General features: G+C 52.1%; 1 protein-coding gene across 1 annotated transcript in view; it reads right to left on the bottom strand.

Annotated features, from left to right (window-relative positions):
- The window catches only part of IGF2R (insulin like growth factor 2 receptor), a 122,968-nt gene that overhangs the window by 11,669 nt on the left and 92,581 nt on the right, over positions 1-18,718 (bottom strand). The window contains exons 30-41 of the mRNA XM_064292987.1: positions 17,959-18,095; positions 16,723-16,913; positions 14,922-15,048; positions 14,611-14,730; positions 14,029-14,285; positions 11,658-11,876; positions 9,217-9,366; positions 6,106-6,267; positions 4,445-4,652; positions 4,010-4,156; positions 2,106-2,340; positions 1,188-1,324 (exon numbers count right to left, since the gene is read on the bottom strand). Of these exons, the coding sequence (XP_064149057.1) occupies positions 1,188-1,324; positions 2,106-2,340; positions 4,010-4,156; positions 4,445-4,652; positions 6,106-6,267; positions 9,217-9,366; positions 11,658-11,876; positions 14,029-14,285; positions 14,611-14,730; positions 14,922-15,048; positions 16,723-16,913; positions 17,959-18,095 (2,090 nt within the window). The remainder of the gene's footprint in view (positions 1-1,187; positions 1,325-2,105; positions 2,341-4,009; positions 4,157-4,444; positions 4,653-6,105; positions 6,268-9,216; positions 9,367-11,657; positions 11,877-14,028; positions 14,286-14,610; positions 14,731-14,921; positions 15,049-16,722; positions 16,914-17,958; positions 18,096-18,718) is intronic.

Raw genomic sequence — 18,718 nt, 5'->3', positions numbered from 1 at the left:
CAACTCTGAGCCCACGGCCAACCTAGCAGAGCCTGGGGTTGACTTTCATTAAAGACAATAGCGGTTTCCTTAGAAGTCCCTTTTTCTATATCCTTGAAACAGCACAAGCTAACTTTATACACTAGCCTAGGATTTAATTAGGAGGATCCCAGGTATCCTGCTCCAGCCTAACAGGCAAAGGCGAACTCTTTCTTTCCCGGTCCCTTTCCTGCATCCCAGTGGTCCTTAAACTAAGAGACTCCTACCTTCCTCCATTAAATAGTGGAAGATAAAATCTGTCACTCAACTACCAACTGACAGATGAGTTTTCTACTAAAAACAGTAGCATTTTTCCCCAAAATTGTTACAATACTACAAACATGTGCTCCTGAATTACCTTTACCAAGTGCTTGTAGAATTATCTGGCTTTCCTAAATAAATGCTTGTTTGTATCAACATCTAAGCACTCAATTCCCAGTTAGAACAAGAATTTCTGAGTTCTGACCACGCCAACTCCCTCCCTGCAGTATAGATTCCCCCCAAGAGAGCTGAACCCCCCTAAATACACAGACTGAGACCTGTAGTCTCAAATAATGTAAAAAAACCAAACCTGTTGCCATCAAGTCGATTCCCACTCATAGCAACCCTATAAGACAGAGTAGAACTGCACCATAGGGCTTCCAAGGAGCAACTGGTGGATTCAAACTGCTGACCTTTTGGTTAGCAGCCAAGCTCTTAACCACTGCACCACCAGGGCTCTAGATAATATTAAAAAAAAAAAAAAAAAAAAAAAACCTGTTGCTGTCGAGTCAATTCTGACTCACAGTGACCCTACGGGACAGAGTAGAGCTGCCCCACAGCATTTCTGAGGAGTGGTTGGTGGATCTGAACTGCCTACCTTTTGGTTAGCAGCCAAATGCTTACCCATTGTGCTACCAGGGCCCCACATACAGCAGTATTTATTTTAAGTGTTCTAGGAGTTGCCAAAACGTGTGAGGAACCGTTATGGGGTGTAATACTGTGAGCTTTCACCCAAAGCCTGCACCGACCCATCATCACCCTGAGGACACCCTCGCCTTCCTGACCCAGGTGTAATACTGTGAGCTTTCATCAAAGCCTACGCCAACCCGCCTTCACCCTGAGGATACCCTCGCCTTCCCGACCCAGGTGCAGCACATCCACACAGTCATGACAGCCCCAAGGCTTACCTATGACATCCAGCTTCTGTGTGTGGACCAGCCCCAGGACCTGGACCTTTCCAGAGGTACTCTTCCTGCAGATGCTGGCTCGCTCGGAGCAGCCAGAGGGACCTTTGTATATCTTCTGACACAAATTGACATAGTACCTACAAGGTGACATGGGATCAGGAGGAGGAAGGCAGGTTAAGTCTCTATTCTAATGTACTCAGGACACAAGTTTTTCTGTGAGTTCCAGAAAAAAAATAACTGTTCTGACAGCTAGGTATTCCCCATCATCTGAAGGTGCCTCGTGGACCAGGCTCGTAGGGAGCAAAGATTTGCTCTTGCAGGCGATCCTGACGCAGTAGAAGGGCGTTGGAGTTGGGGCAGGCAGTGGTTGAAACCCTGACAGGGATTCACCTTCAACAGTCATTCATATGCTCCCAGCTCCCGCTGCTCCTCTGCAGCTAGGACTTAAGGAGCTAAGAGAGCCTTACAGGGCAGCACCCTACACACAGAGCCATCATCACTGTAACTAACCTCAGGACACTGCAGAGCCAAATACTCCAGCCAAAGACCCTGTGAAAGCTAACATGCCTCCCACAAACCCAAGCCACGGACCCTTTACAGACAGAAATCTCCTCTAGACTTCTTCTCCATCGGGCCAACAGCTGAACTCTGGCTTCTTTGGGTTCTGAAGGCTCCATTTCTATTCACCAGAACTCATCCTTACCTCTCTGCCGTCAAGACAGCCTAGATGCTCGATCCCTCTGGATGGCTCCTAGGAGCACAACCCCAGCTGAAGTCATAACCTCAGATTTACGTGGTACTCCCTTCCCTCTGTTCTGACTCTGAGGTAAAACATCATGAACTAACCACCGCCACCGAGTCTCACATTGCTGCCTGCTTAGCGTATAAAGCGGCGGGCGAAGGATGAAGGGTACTCACGAGGCGCCATCATGGACGAAGAACCAGGAGCCGGTGAGGGAGGAGAGCAGCCTCAGGTCATAGGTTTTGTGCTTATGGATAAACTTGCACTCCATCTTCTCTGGAGGGCAGACGACTTTCGTTTTCCACTCAAAGGTCACCTCACACCCACGAACCTCACTGAAGACTTGGGGCCACCCGATGTCAGCCTCTTCGTCACACTTGAATATGATCGCAGACGTCCTGTGGCTGTTGGCTGGGGCGGGGGGTGGAGGTGGACACAGTCAGAGCATGGCCAGAAGCCCAAATGTGTCACAAAACATTTGCTGTTTCAACCAGTCTTGAATGTACAATTCAGTGAGCCAACCACATGAGCCGCACTGAGCAGCCGTCACCACTGTCCACTTCCACAACACCGTCATCGCCCAAATGAGACTTGGTACTCATCAGTCTTCCTAACCCCTGGGAACCACTAAGAAACCTTCTTCTCTATATATGTCCTGTTCTAGGTACCTCATACAAGTGGGATCATATGGTATTTATTTGTTCTTCTGTGTCTGAGTGATTTCACTCAGCATAACATTTTCAAGATTCACCCATGTTGCCACGTGTTTATCAGGACTTCATTTCTCTTCATGGTTGAATAATACTCTATGTAGGTGCCACATTTTACGTATCCTGTCAGATGGTGATGGACACCTGAGCTATTTCCACTTTTTGGCTATTGTGAATAGTGCTGCAGTGAACAAGGGTGTACAAGCCTCTGTTTGAGTCCCCGCTTTCAATTCTTTTGGGTGTACACCTAGGAGTGGAATTGCTGGGTCATACGGAATTCTATGTTTAACTTTTTTGAGGAGCAGCCAAACTGTTTTCCACAGTGGCTACACCATTTTACATTCTCACCAGCAACGGACAAGGTTCTAATGTTTGTCTTTAAACTCCTTTCCCTCTGGAGCTACACTTAGCATCTCTGACTCTGTGCCTTGTGAGGCCCCTCCGCCGTATATGTCCTGTCACATGTCCATATCACTGCCCTAGCCACAGCTCCCTGTCTTTCATTCATGAATATCTTAACTCTGAATAGACCAACTTCCCCTGAGCTCAGCATCTGACACTGTACTCCTTAATAACCCTGAGCCTAACACAGTTCCCTGTACACCGGTATCCAGCGATATTTGATTATTATGCTAGTGAGAATAAAAAATAAAAATAGCAGCAACAACATAGCTGTAATTACTGAAAATGTGAGTGCCATCCAATGGACCAGGAGAAATGCCCAGCCATGATAAGCCTCAAAACAAAACTAGAGCGGCCCCTGGTCAATTTAACATCCAGCATTCCTCAGTATATCCCATCTTGTTCCCTGGGTTTTAGGGAGAATTCATTCTGGGTGCATTTGTGTCATCTGACTTCCTACGAGAACTCGGTCAGTTAGTGCCCCAAACATCGGTATGATTCTTTCATGGCACCAGAAGCTAAGCGAGTCTGGCTCGCCATCAGGTCCCCAGCCCTGCCCAGTGCCTGCCACGTAGCAGAAAGCCAGTGGTCTTCTACAATAGTCACCAGCCACCCTGAAGGCCCACGACACTCATTTTGCAGAGGCGGGCGCATGGGTCACCAGTGCCGAGACACTGGCACGTGGGCACAGCCCCTGAGCTGAGTGGGCCCCGCTGACTCGGGCATCCACATCTCGGCCTGGCTTTACCGTGGGCCATCTCTAAGCTTACATGTTAAGTCTTGTGCAGCAACTAAAAATGCTGTTTTATTGGAAAATGGCCCTGACAAGAAAGTAAAATTGGCTAGCATGTGAATGAATTTTATGGAGAACCTATAGCCAAGTATTCCCATTCATCTGTAGATGGGCAGACGCCTCACACCTCAGGGTCCCTGGAGCAGCATACTGGACACGCAGCCTTCCTACTTACAAAACTTGCAGAACCCCCTCTGGTGGTCGCGGTCGTAGTTCGCGGTGGTGGCACACCAGGGCCTTGGCCTCCCCTCCACGATACACTCCTCATAGCTCTTTCCATTGAAGATGAAGGGGAAGACACAGGGGTCACCGTCTTCCGTTTCTGGAGAGAAAAAGAAGAGCTGAATGATGTGGACAGTGCTACGTGACCAGCTAAGAATGCGCCCACCCACACCACCTTCTGATGGCCGGAGTTCTCCTGCCCTGTGTCATGAGCAAGTCACAGGTGGAGTAGTTCCAAGGCACAAGCAAACGCACCCTCTAAGAGCATTTCCCTTCGATGTGCCACAGACAAAGCCAAGTTCCAGCCCTCACAGGGTTTCGTCCCCCGGTTTTTCCTATTACTTCATGTTGACAAGGAATTTACACCCCGTCCATTAAGAAGCCTTGCCTGGAGGGCAGCTGTCACCGTTGGCATAGCTTAGGATGACAGCCTCGTCCTGGTGCCTGTAGTCCAGCCGCATGGAGGCCAGCCGCCCGAACGAGGCCCCCTTGCTGCTGGAGAGCAGGCAGACGCCTCCATCCTTACAGCCGCCCTGGTCCAGGCCTGCAGCCGCAGTACACACACCCACACTGTATGTGTGGGAGTCTCGCGTCACCTAGACAGACAGACAGACACCATGCCTGTGTGAGGATCCCAGGGAAAAGACCCGTCACCACAGGGATGTGGGGTCGTACACACAGCTGAGGCTGCCGTTCACGTGCTAGGCGTCAGCACCACGGCTCACCATCCAGCTCCCCAGGTCCTGGGTCCTTCCCCCAGGTCGCCCAGGAGTGGGGTACCTAGTCAGCTCACCCCAGCTACTGCAAGGGTCCACACCTCCCCTACGCCCAGGCTGGCATTCCTCCCCCTACCGCTGACTGCCCCTCCAGGAGCGCAGCAGGGAAAGCATGAGGCCCGACCACGAGGAGGCAGTAGGAGGCCTCGGGCACTCCCGTGCACCTGGGGTGCTGTGAGGATTGAGCTAACAAGCAGAGTCGATGCCAACGACACCTCCTACACCCACTCAGTCCCCTGCCAGGCCTAGACCTGCTGCGCCTGCTGGTCAGGAGGGGCTGAGCTGGGTAGGGGCCTCCCTTAGAGATGCCAGAGAGCCGGCACCCAAGCACAGAATCTGAGCCCACCCCTTACCACTGCTGCCCACAGGGAGCAGCTGGGACACGCGGCATGGTTATACGTGGGTATGACCAGATATCTAACTGCTAGGCCTGAGGCCTCGGGTCCCCCAACCACAGGTGACCCCAGCTGGTCATGATTCAAGGGCACACGGGGAGGGGGAGGGGCCTGCCTAACCTCCATCCGGGGCCTCTCTGGCGGCCAAAATATCTCCCTCTTTTTTTTTTTTTAATCTAGAAGCAAGGTTAGAGAACTAGAGACGAAGGGATCCTGTGGCTCCTTGCCCCCATGCCACAGGCAGCACTGGGAGGCGTGTCTCACGTGGCAGGTACTGGAGCTTTACACACAAGGCGCAGTGCAAACACAGGAGCCACAGTGTGAGGCCACATACAAGACAGACCCACAGGAAGGGTACAATCAGAGCATGTGTGCATGGCTAGCCTCCCACACAGAGCCACCGCAGCCAACACGGACCACTGCTGGCCAGGGCTGTGTGGGGGGACTGTCATGGGGAAAAAAGCACTGGGACCTGGCACCTACATGGCCCCTCACTAGATGTGGGCCTCACATGCATCCTGCTTGCCTTTTCACCATCCTCAATGCAAAGGGACCCACCACCCACCTAAGTGGTCACTTCATCCTCACAAAACCCTGAGTGCAGAGACACGCTAAGTGAGGTTCACTGTGAGTGTCAGCTCTAGTCAACTACCCAGACAGCCCAGAGCCCCGACATGCTGGTTTTGCAAACCCAACACCAGTGTTGAAGCCGGCATCCCCCAGACACCAAGGTGACAATACAATCTCTAACAGCTTCCCAAACCTAAATGCACCGTGAGGGTCACGAAACACCCACACACTTTGCCACCAGCACTACCAGCTCTCGGGACCATGATGCATGCCCAAGAGACGGCGACACACTGGGTGGGCTGCACTACCTTGAAGGTGCTTGTGGACAGACTGGACAGGTTGAAGCTGTAGTAGAGCTGCTCATCGGTCAGTGAGCAGCCGTTGGTCTTTACTTCATCTGGACACACAAGCGGGGTCTCCCACTCAAACACGAAGTCACAGTCGCTGGTCCTCAGCAGCTTGGGCGTTCCCTGTTGTGAAGAAGAGAAAAGACCTTCAAAACTCCACGAGAGTTAGTATAGCAGGGGGCCTTCCACGCTTGAGCTGTGCGATTCCAGGGGAGCGAGACGACGGCAGCCTCCTCACAGGGCCACCACACCTCTACACAAGTGCCACCAGGGGCTGCAGCCTCATGCTCCCGGCACATGGTGCCCAGGAAGAGGCCCTGGCCACACGTCCTCTGCAACCCATGCTGGCCTCTCTCAAAGGGAAAGGACCCAACAGCAGCAGCTGCAAGGAACATCTGGGCACTGGCCCCCCACCCCACCCCACCCCACACACACATACCACACACACCCAGGAGGCCCCTCACTAACCCCAGGTCATCTCACCATCTTTACTGAAAGACAGACAGACAGAGAGAGACTCAGTGTTCCCTGCTACTGGAGCAAATGAAGAAAACCAGTAAAACCAACTGCTGTCAAGTTGACTACTGGCAACCCCACATGTGTCAGGACAGAACTGTGCTCCACAGGGTTTTCATGGCTGGCTTTTTGGAAGCAGACCTCCTGCCTTCCTTCCAAGGCACCTCTGGGTGGAAAGGAAGGCTGGGAGTGGTCTCTGAGCAGTATCTACGTGTCCTGAAAGGTTAAGCTGTGGCTCCGAGACCCTGCCATGGCACAGGAAGGGGTTCCTTCCCTGCATTCGCAGTCAGAGCCTCTGCTCCAGCACTCCCAGAACTGGGCCACGACGTGGCAGACACACACTCCACAGCCCACGTATTTCCCAATCCAAGCATTCATCCCTCCCTCATCCAACAACGGCAACAAGCAGATGAGGCAGCTGGTCAGGGGTTTCCTTTTTAATTGCTGCTGAAATCTTTTCTCTATAAGCTCAGTATTTCCACTAAGGATGAAAACCACAGAGAAGAAAATCCTTTTTTAAAATCTTTCCAAAACTGGAATACCCATTCGGCATGAGGCTGCTCATTGCTAAAAGCCAGTAAACACTGATCACTCTCCAGGTGCAGCGGCAGGGTCTAGCTGCACAGCTGCCGCACCTGAGAGCCGAGTACAACCACACGGTACTTATCGGGCACTGTGGGGTAATCACGCGCTCCTCAGGAAGAGGGGAGCCTTTAGAAAAACTGAAGAACCCCCTTAAAGAATGAGAACGGCAGCCTGTTTGAGGGTTACATCTACATCTGCCTCATGCTGTTTGTGTCTACAGATGCATACCCGTAAAAAAAAACCACTGCTGTTGAGTCAATCCCAACTCATAGTGACCCTATAGGACAGAGTAAAACTGCCCCACAGAGTTTCCAAGGAGCCACTGGTGGATTTGAACAGCTGACCTTTTGGTTAGCAGCCTGAGCTTTTAACCACTGTGCCACCAGGGCTCCACAGATGCATACAGACATGCAAATCAACATGCAGGTATGACACAAATAAAAGAACTGACTGAATAGACACTTCAACCTTCTTGATCACGCAGGAGTATCATGACTCCCAAGCCTTCGGGAACCATGTCCTCAGGGCTTGGAGGAGCTCTGGGCCTCTAAGGGAGCAGCCCACATGGACTGCAAGGGCTTGTGGTCACTGCTCTGCCCCCTCAATCCTGCACTGTCCCTCCTTGTCAGGCTGGTGCCAGGTCACTTACTACCACTGTCAACACACTGCTTCCCCTTCAGACCTGCTACAGGCCACAAAATCAGAAAATTACCTTTCCTGAAGTTACACGATGCTGTAGAGAACCATAATCTAGTATCTGAACTCCTTGGGGCCAGAGGAGCCTTAAAAATCTTTAGGATTTTTAAGAAGCAATTCAGCATACGTATTTATGTTACATACATACACACAGGCACACATATTTATACAAACATACACACATATGCATACTCCTATCCCTACTGCCACTGATTCAATTCCGACTCATAGTGACCCTGCAGAACAGAGTAGAACAGCCCCATAGGGTTCCCAAGGCTGTAATCTTTACAGAAGCAGACTGCCACATCTCTCTCCCATGCAGAGGCTGGTGGGTTTGAACCGCCAACCTTTTAGTTAGCAGCCGAGTGCTTTAACCACTGCACCACCAGGGCTCCTTACATATGCACACGCACATATCAACACATATATGTGCGTATACACATATATACATACACACGCACTCTTTCTCTAGGCCCTGTAATTAAGCATATTACTATTTCGGCAGGAAACCCTATTAATATTTACATTGGGTAGCACAGATGCAAACCCTAAGGAGCCTCACATCCCCTCATGTCAAAAACGCTATCAGTCTTCAGAGTTTTATGGGTTTGGGAGTCCCAGGTAAGGTCCTATGCTGAAGAGCCGAGCGACATTGGCTCCTCACTGGCAGCACCGAGCATCTGCGTTCTCAGCACTCATCTCCCACTCCCCCTCCAGGGAACCAGGAGAACCCGTACACCAACTTTTCATAACAGAACAAACGGTACTCCAGCAGGAACTGGTACTGTTCTTAAAATGCACATAAAATAAGCCACTAACTTCTGCATGAGTAAAATGTGCTCATTTGTTCTAGCTATTCTGATTGCAGAGGTCTTGTTTGCTCACCTCTGGAATGTGGGCTATGGCCTGAATGATCACATCTGCCAAAAGGCTAACTTTCAAATAAGGCTAAAGTCAGTGAAAGTGCTGAGGCTTTTATACCCCTGCAGGCAGCGTGGAGCACCACGCTACGCTCAAGTGGTACGTCTTTGCTGAAGTGTAGCCAGCCTCTCGGCGCAAAGCCTGCCCTGCTCACTCAGTGTAAGATCGCTCCTTCCTAAATCAATGGTTTCCAGCGATTCGAACGCACCACGGGTGTACCTGCCCGCTGTTATTATCCCAGGCGGACGCTGTGAGTGAGGGCAACCTGAAACCTGTGCCGCACATCATGGGTCCCCAGCCCTGGCCTGCTAACCCACACCATGGCCTGTCAGCCACGGGCTGCAGCGCACTTACCATGCTCACACCTCTCTTGCAGTGGAAGGCGATGAGGGAGGTGTAGTTGAAGTGGCTGTCTGCTGAGCAAGGTGTGCTACTTTCAAAGTTCAGGTAAACTTCATTGGCTTTGGGGTTGAGGATGGGAGGTCCTGCGATCCGGCCAATATCCTGAACGAAGAACAGCAGCCAGTGTTTCAGGATTTTAGTGGTGCCCGAGGTCAGCAGACTGACACAGCATTGCAAAACTTATACCGCATCCTCTCTGAACACGAGGGAGCCTCTACGAACTGGGCCAATGGCCATCACCGGTGCACTCTGACATAAAGAAGCTACACAGAAATGCCAGGTTGCCGGGGGGTCTGAGTTTTGATCCTAAGGTTGGTGACCATGCTTCTAATTCTGCTCGCATGCAATTTTCAGAGATTTTCTCCCTCCAGTGCTCTGTGCTCTGTCCAGCAGGAGGAATCCACATGCCGACCTTTAGCCCCCTCCCCGTGTGGGCTGTCTTCTCCTGCCCAGCCCTGCACGGCACTGCCGGCTCCTGCCCCATCCTGAGGGAGAGGGCTTGCTCACCGTCAGTTCGTATTGCTCAGCACAGCACCTGACACACAATGGCTGCTCAATAAATATTTCTGAGTGGATGAAAGAAAAGTGAATGGTCAGGAATGGCAGTGCGTGTGCATGCTTGTGCGCACATGTGCGTGTGTATGTGTGTATATGTGTATATGTGTACGTACATGTGTATACGTATGCATGGGTGTGTGTGTGCATGTGTGAGATTATGTGTATGTGTCTATGCATGTATGCATGTGTGTACACATGTATGTACATGTGTATATGTGTGCGTGTGTGAGATTACGTGTATGTGTCTATCCTGTATGCATGTATGTGTGTATATGTGTATGTGTACATACAGCTGTATACATGTGTGTGATTACATGTGTCTGTCTGCATGCATGTATATGTATATGTACATGTGTGTATATAAGTGTGTGTGCATGTGAACATGTGTGCGATTACATACATGTCTATTATGCATGTATGAGTGTATGTGTGTGTGTGAGATTACACGTGTATATGCATGTCTATGTATGTGTGTATATGTAGGCGTGTATGTGTGTGCACGTGTACGTGTGTGAGATTATGTGCGTATATGTATGTGTCTGTGTGTATATGTGTACATATGCATGTGAATGTGTGCGCACACGTAAGTGTATGAGATTACGTGTGTATATGTATGTGTCTGTATGTGTGTATGGATGGATGGATGTGTATGTATGTGTACGCATGTGAGTGCATGTGTGCACGTGTACATGTAAGATTATGTGTGTATACATATGTGTCTGTGTGTACGCATGTATGTACACACATGTATGTGTGTGCACCTGTGTGTCACATACGTGCACAACTGTGCGTGCACACACAGCTGGTGAATGGTCAAGAATGCGACACACACACATGCATCTTCCCATGACTGTACTCAGCTCTGAAGCTCTTCACCCACCACGTGGGGCAGGTACTGAATGTTCTGATGACAACGACACCCCACCCTCTCTAAGTAAAGGACTTCCTACAAGTGTAAAGATCTGACAAAGGGTAGCCAAGCAGGGAAATACAGCAGACAGCCCCTCTCAGAAATGATTCGCGATCGAGGGTCCCAGCCTGCACTGCTGGCAAGAACGTCACACAGCACCTCCTATTCAGAGTCCCTCCAGCCAGGCGCCATTTCTCACACCACTTAGCTTTGCTAAATTCACTGGTACGGCCAAACTCCCTACTCACTGCCTTCTTTCTCCTTGCCGATGCCACGGGTAACACCCATCTTTTAAAAGGACAAGGATTCACTATTTAAAGCATATAGAAAGAAATATAAAACAGCTTCTGAAACTCATTTCAAGTAATAAAACATACCAAGGATTTGACAAATCACGAACATAACTTGTGAAGACAGTTTTCAAAAATCCAAATCTATATTTAAAAAGCTAGTATCAAACCAAATCATTCAGGTCAGAGCATTACACTTTCTATGAAAGCAAACCCGTGCTTACACTTCATCAAAACCCACAGCCAGAGAAGGGCTCGCATTTCACAAGAGTTCTAATTACGCAGCATGCATTTCAAAGAGCCCCGGTTGGACCAAGGGTCTTTCTTGCCACTTTAAGTACAAATGTCTCTCTTGATCAGAGTCAGCCCTGGGGCTCCCAACATGACCAAGGATGTATATCTACACACATGTTCACGTTTACGTCCACAACTCAAAGGCTTCCTAGCTACCATTACAGGCTGACGGCTCAATTCACAAGTCCTGACGTTAACCTTCCCAGACATACATCATCCCAGCTTATCTCTCCGTCCTTTCTGCCTCAGTAACTCTCCACTGAAAGCAAGAAACACAGCATGAAGGTCATTGCTAACGGTCTTGCAAAATCTGTTTCCGACCTTGGATGTCCCACACTTACAATGGGGGCCCCGTCGACAGGGACTTTGCACACGGCTGCCCCAGCAGGACACGCCACCCCGTGCATCGGGTTTAGTGGCTGGCAGATATTGATGTAGAAGTCGGGGTTGGTGTCAGAGGTGTCGTCCTCACTCTCGTCGTATGCTTCATAGCCACCGGTACGGTGGATCAGGGGGGACAAATCGATGATGGAGCTGCCATTCTTCACTGAACATTCCATCTGCCAAGTGGAAAACACCACACTGAGTCCACTGTAAGATTTCACCAATCACCACTAAGTCATCCTTAGGAATTTAAAGGAGTCCCTGGGTGACACAAACGGCTAACACACTCTGCTGCAAACCGAAGTGTTGGAGGTTCAAGTACACCCAGAGGCATCTCAGAAGACAGACCTGGCAATCTACTTCTGAAAATCAGCAGCTAGAAACCCTACGGAACACAGTTCTACTCTGACACATGTACAGTAGCCATGAGGTAGAATAAACTCAATGGCAACTGGTTGGGGTTGGTTTGGTAAGAATGTAAAAGCTTAAAATCAAAACTAAACAAAAAGCACAAAGAACAGACCAATGTCCCAAAATGCTTGGTTATATAATTTTTTTTTTTTTTTTTTTTTAACCACCTTTATTATTGGGACCATCGGGGGTGGATGGGACACACTGGGAGCGAGTCACAATGGCACACAGCTCAGGAACCAGGGCTGGCTGGGCTTTCTCAGCTTGGGAGCAAGGGCTAGCCAGCTTTCTCTGCTTGGGAGCCAGGGCTGGCTGGGCTTTCTCAGCTCAGGAACCAGGGCTGGCTGGGCTTTCTCAGCTCGGGAGCCAGGGCTAGCTGGGCTTTCTCAGCTCAGGAACCAGGGCTGGCTGGGCTTTCTCTGCTCGGGAACCAGGGCTGGCTGGGCTTTCTCAGCTCGGGAACCAGGGCTAGCTGGGCTTTCTCAGCTCGGGAACCAGGGCTGGCTGGGCTTTCTCAGCTCGGGAGCCAGGGCTAGCCAGCTTTCTCTGCTTGGGAGCCAGGGCTAGGTGGGCTTTCTCAGCTCAGGAGCCAAGGCTAGCCAGCTTTCTCTGCTTGGGAATCAGGGCTGGCTGGGCTTTCTCTGCTTGGGAACCAGGGCTGGCTGGGCTTCTCAGCTCAGGAGCCAGGGCTGGCTGGGCTCTCTCTGCTCGGGAACCAGGGCTGGCTGGGCTCTCTCTGCTCGGGAACCAGGGCTGGCTGGGCTCTCTCTGCTCGGGAACCAGGGCTGGCTGGGCTCTCTCTGCTCGGGAACCAGGGCTGGCTGGGCTCTCTCTGCTCGGGAACCAGGGCTGGCTGGGCTCTCTCTGCTCGGGAACCAGGGCTGGCTGGGCTCTCTCTGCTCGGGAACCAGGGCTGGCTGGGCTCTCTCAGCTCGGGAGCCAGGGCTGGCTGGGCTCTCTCAGCTCGGGAGCCAGGGCTGGCTGGGCTCTCTCAGCTCGGGAGCCAGGGCTGGCTGGGCTCTCTCAGCTCGGGAGCCAGGGCTGGCTGGGCTCTCTCTGCTTGGGAGCCAGGGCTGGCTGGGCTCTCTCAGCTCGGGCCCCAGGGTTAGCTGGGCTTTCTCAGCTCGGGCCCCAGGGCTGGCTGGGCTTTCTCAGCTTGGGAACCAGGGCTGGCTGGGCTCTCTCAGCCTGGGAGCCAGGGCTAGCTGGGCTTTCTCTGCTTGGGAACCAGGGCTGGCTGGGCTTTCTCAGCTTGGGAGCAAGGGCTAGCTGGGCTTTCTCAGCTCAGGAACCAGGGCTGGCTGGGCTTTCTCTGCTTGGAATCCAGGGCTGGCTGGGCTTTCTCAGCTCGGGAGCCAGGGCTAGCCAGCTTTCTCTGCTTGGGAACCAGGGCTAGCTGGGCTTTCTCAGCTCGGGAACCAGGGCTGGCTGGGCTTTCTCAGCTCGGGAGCCAGGGCTGGCTGGGCTTTCTCAGCTCGGGAGCCAGGGCTAGCCAGCTTTCTCTGCTTGGGAACCAGGGCTGGCTGGGCTTTCTCTGCTTGGGAACCAGGGCTAGCTGGGCTTTCTCAGCTTGGGAGCCAGGGCTAGCTGGGCTTTCTCAGCTCGGGAGCCAGGGCTAGCCAGCTTTCTCTGCTCGGGAACCAGGGCTGGCTGGGCTTTCTCAGCTCAGGCCCCAGGGCTGGCTGCGCTTTCTCAGCTCAAGGCCCAGGGCTGGCTGGGCTTTCTCAGCTCAGGCCCCAGGGCTGGCTGGGCTTTCTCAGCTCAAGGCCCAGGGCTGGCTGGGCTTTCTCAGCTCAAGGCCCAGGGCTGGCTGGGCTTTCTCAGCTTGGGCCCCAGGGCTGGCTGGGCTTTCTCAGCTCAAGGCCCAGGGCTGGCCAAGTGTTTTTCAGCCTCAGCTTGTGCCTGTCATGAACTTACCACCTGCTCACAGGCCAGTGGCGTGTGCCAGGAGAAGAAGAGAGTGCATGTCTCCTTGTCCAGGGAGATGAGCATGGGCCGGTTGGTCGGCCCTACCTCTGGCCGGCACACAAAGCTGATGACACTCTTATAGCTTAGGCCCAGCTTGGAAGGACAAGAGGAGCCATCCTCATAGACCAGCTGCAGCACCTGGTCCACATAAGTGAGCCTCTTATTGGCCTTGCCCACACTGATTCTGGTCTGTCCAAAGCAGGCCCCTGCAGCACACAGACGGGGACAGGTCAGAAACACACAATGACAGATTCAAACCACTGATCTTCTGATGAGAGCATCCTGCAAGACTAGACTTTCAAACTCACTGCATGTCGTTCTGGACGGTGGGCCTAGTTTTGGCCAATGCTACATACCTATACTCTACTAACTTATCTCATGGTCACTCATGGCCACTCTAGCTGAGCGATGCAGGCAATCGAAACATTTTCTCAGCATGTTCTACCCGTCTATTTTGCCACAGGAGTCCAGAAGCTAAAGCCACCACCAGGGTCACTGTCAAACAGAAACGTAAGGAACCGAGGTACTCACCTACGCCAGGAGAGCAGTTTTCATTCTCCCCACAAACACTCATGTAGACAAGCCCTTTCTCGCTGTAGGCAGCGGTATAACCGACTCTGCCGCTCAGAGAGCTCAGATCAAACAGGTGACCTGTGGCGGAAAGGGGTGGGCACACTGTGACTCCCGGGGCACTAGACCAGGAGGCTTGTGACCACCGTGCTCACCACTCAAGGACTCACCCATGGCAGGGTTAGTGACCTTGTGAGGCCTCACCCATGGGGGGGTTGGTGACCACTCAAGGACTCACCCATGGCAGGGCTGGTGACCGTGTGAGGCCTCACCTGTGGTGGGGTTGGTGACTTGGCAGTTGTCATGCACGTTACTCCTCACAGGACAAGCAGCGGCTGTAGGCCAGGAGAATGTGTACTCACAGTCCTCTACCGCGCTGATGAACATAGGCCTGGAGTTCTACAGCCAAGACAGAGAGTTCCCTGTGAGGGGGACAGCTGACACACACAATAGCTTCAACTTACATCAAGCCAAGGGGGAGTTTTTCCATAAAGCTCTAAGCACAAGACGTCTCTGTCTCAATGTCTTTATGGGGTGAAGAACACATTTAGGAGAGCAAAGGGTCACAATTCGTTCCTGAGATACCACTGGGGGGGAAAACGGGGGCTTAAACAAACCCGAGCCAGAAAGCCCGCTGGAGGACCAGAAGGGTTTTCACAAGGCTACAGCACGGGACATGGTTGAGGAGTCAGGCAGGCAAAAGTGCCAAAGGGCTATTGTGAATATTGAAGAAACAACTGATAAAATTCTGAAAAACATGCAAGCTAAGATCATGGACGAAACAAACAGATCCAACAGAACTAGCAGTTATGTGAGTAACCTGTGCACTTGAGTTGGCTCAGTCTTGCTCTGTGTTTTTCAAAATGCTTACCATCCACACAGAAGTGATCAGATTGCCTTTCCAGCACGCTCCTTCCAGATAAATTATGTGCTTGCTTTGCTGCCGACTACAACAAGCCCACGTGGGGCTCTGACCCCTCCTGCGGACACTGGCTCAGGAGAGCCTAGCACAGGCCCCTCACATTCCCTGCTGCATTTCTCCTACCCTTCCTCCCTCCCCATGAGCCTCTCTGTCAGGTACCGAGCTGAGAAACTCCACCAGGCCCGTAAGAGCTTGCCATTGGGCGCAGGTCCACCCAACCTTCTTGCTCTTTCCCAGCTGCCCCCACAGAGACAAAGGGCAGTAGTCAAGACCAGTTTTCTATACAGCCTCCAAGAATCTGAGTCAAACATGAAAGAGAATGAGCTAATTTTAAAGTTAGAATTGCCCAGGTGGGCATCTGAGGAGTGGGGGAGGAAATCTCCCCAAGGACCACAAGACTGAGGCGGCTCTGCTCTCTTCACTCACTGTTAAGCCAAGTCATTCTCAACTCTTCAGCTCATATCCTCAGGCAAATAAGACACTGGTCTCACAGACCCTTGAATTTGTGCTATTTCCAAAGGTGTAGCAGTCAGAGGGCTGGGAGCTATGTCACCAGGAGGGCTCTGTCACCAGAAGGAGCTCTGTCACTGGGCTGGCTCTGTCACCAGTGGAGCTCTGTCACCGGGGGGCTATGTCACCAAGGGGCTATGTCACCGGGGGGGCTCTGTCACCAGGAAGGTTCTGTCACCAGGAAGGCTCTGTCACCGGGGAGGCTCTGTCAGCGGGGGGGCTCTGTCAGCGGGGGGGCTCTGTCACCAGGAAGGCTCTGTCACCAGGGAGGTTCTGTCACTAGGCAGGCTCTGTCACCAGGGAGCCTCTGTCACCAGGAAGCTATGTCACCAGGTGGAGGCTGTCACCGGGGGGCTCTGTTACCAAGAGGCTATATCACCAGGAGGGACTCTGTCACCAGAAGGACTGTCACCAAGAGGAATGTGTCACTGGGAGGCTTGTCACCAGGAGAAGTCTATCACCAGAGGGGGCTCTGTCACTAGGGGGGCTCTGTCACCAGGAGAGATCCGCCACCAGAAGGAGTCTGTCACCAGGAGGGGTCTGTCACCAGAAGGGCTCTGTCACCGGGGGGGGGGGGCTCTGTTGCCAGGAAGGCTATGTCACCAGGGGGGCTCTATTGCCAGGAGGGCTATGTCACTTACCACTTGGCTTTCACTGCAAGTTAATCGGATGGTGGTTGACTTTTTCCGAATCTGGTCTGGACACATGTCTCCATCCACGTACTTGAGGACGATTGAGCCATCACTCCACTGAGGGCCATCCCTCACTCGGCCAAGGTTCACAGTCTTAGAGCCATCCTGCAGACAGACAGCTGCTTCCAGGGGGCACGGCTCTGCAATGCAAGGGGGTACGATGAAGCTCCCAGTGGCGATTTTCCATCTAGGGTATAACCATCTGCCAAGGAAGGGCAGACACACCGAGAACTGGAGCCCACTGTCTTTAAGCAGTCACTACAAGATATCTGCTGCACCTTTCATGGAAGTCACATCACAGTGGTCCCACATGAATTCTTGCTCATGTACACCCTGTTTCACCACAGACAGGCTGGGAGTGGAAAACCCAAGATGCAGCTGTCTAAATTCTGTCTGAACCCTAAATGTGATGGAGCCAATATCTTTATTCAAGAAGGTACCAAGAATTCTGCCAAACAATAAATAAATCCCAACCCTGGGGATGTATGTGAGATGCGGGATGGAGGACCAGCCCCACTTCACAGACTAGGAGCCACGGTGCCACTGATTTGCCCACCACACCACAGCGTGGGGACCTGGGCCACAGCCTCGAGCTCCTAGAACAAGAAACACAAAACCACTCTCTGTATCTGGGGCACGCAAGCTGTGGGTGGAGCTACCTTGAATGCCAAGAAAAGGGAACAAATTCACTCTTGAGGATTCCACAGAAGCCCTGGGCAGCACCATGGCCACTGGGGTCACGGCTAGCCACAAGCACACACCTGGATTCCAGTTTCAGCCCTGGCACTGAGTGTTCTGGCAAGCTGACCCTGCATCATAAAAGGACCATCCCCCATTTTCTCAGTAAGTGCAGTGGGCACACATCAAGACCCATTCTACACCTTCCAATCTCCTCCTCTGCTAAGAAGGCTCCACCACCACCACTATCCCGTCTACTGACTTCCATCTACTCATATTCAAACCGCTTTAAGTCTGTCCTTCCCAGCAGAGCTTTCAGTATTAGTCTGCCGTGGACCGTACCAGGCATCAGTCATCAGGACCCTTTAAATAATCACTTTTTCTGGCCAAACCACTTGTGTGACGCAGACAGCAAGGTGCCTCAGCACCTTGAACGAATCCCATTTCTACTCAGTCTGTCCCAGTAAAGTCCCCACAGCCATCACAACAGCAGAACCCGACTCTCACCAGTGCCAGGCTGCGGAGCCAGGGACTTGCAGACGTTGATGAGGTAGTGCTCTGTGGACCCTGTCCTCGTGACCGCTTCCCAGTTGTCACTGTACTTTGACAGGGATGACAGGTCGAAGGAGTTTCCAGCGCTATCTCTGATGTGAGGAGAAAGCCACGATTAGTTTCAGTCACAATCTAATTAAACACACATCATGCCAGCTGGTAATGCTCACGTACGTCAGGCACATTCCACCTGACATTCTGTGACTCGGATCTTACAGGATGACAGAAGTTTACGTCAGGTCTCTCCCACGTCCAGTCAGAATCAGCAACAGTATGACTTTGAGTTCAGGAAACCTCAAGACTTGGTTTAACAAAATCAGGTGTTAACTCCCCCTGCCCCCACAAGAAAAAATCTGAAGACTAAGTGCGCTCCATGTTTAGGCCAGTCAGAAGCAGAGCGACCTACACAATCAAGGCCTCAAGGGACAGGGCCCAAGAACATCTAATTTGTAACGTTCCTGGGTGAGTGACTCTGAATCCAAATGAAGACAACCGAAGTGAACACAAAACGAAGGCCTCCACTTGACACTGCTGTTCCAACACGGCCCAACTTCAGGAGACACCTGAGTCACAGGTAGCACAGGGAGCTCAAAAGAACCAGAGAAAGAACCGAGGAAGCTGGCGGTTGATGTTTCCTCCTTCTTCCAGCTCTATCAACACCCTCCCCCACGCACCCACTGCCCCACCATTGCTTCCACGTGGAAACGACTCAAGG

This window comes from Loxodonta africana, chromosome 1, assembly GCF_030014295.1.
Source record: "Loxodonta africana isolate mLoxAfr1 chromosome 1, mLoxAfr1.hap2, whole genome shotgun sequence".
In the NCBI taxonomy this organism is placed as follows: Eukaryota; Metazoa; Chordata; class Mammalia; order Proboscidea; family Elephantidae; genus Loxodonta; species Loxodonta africana.
The sequence above is the reverse complement of the archived record's forward strand: the minus strand, read 5'-3'. Positions and strand labels throughout refer to the sequence as shown.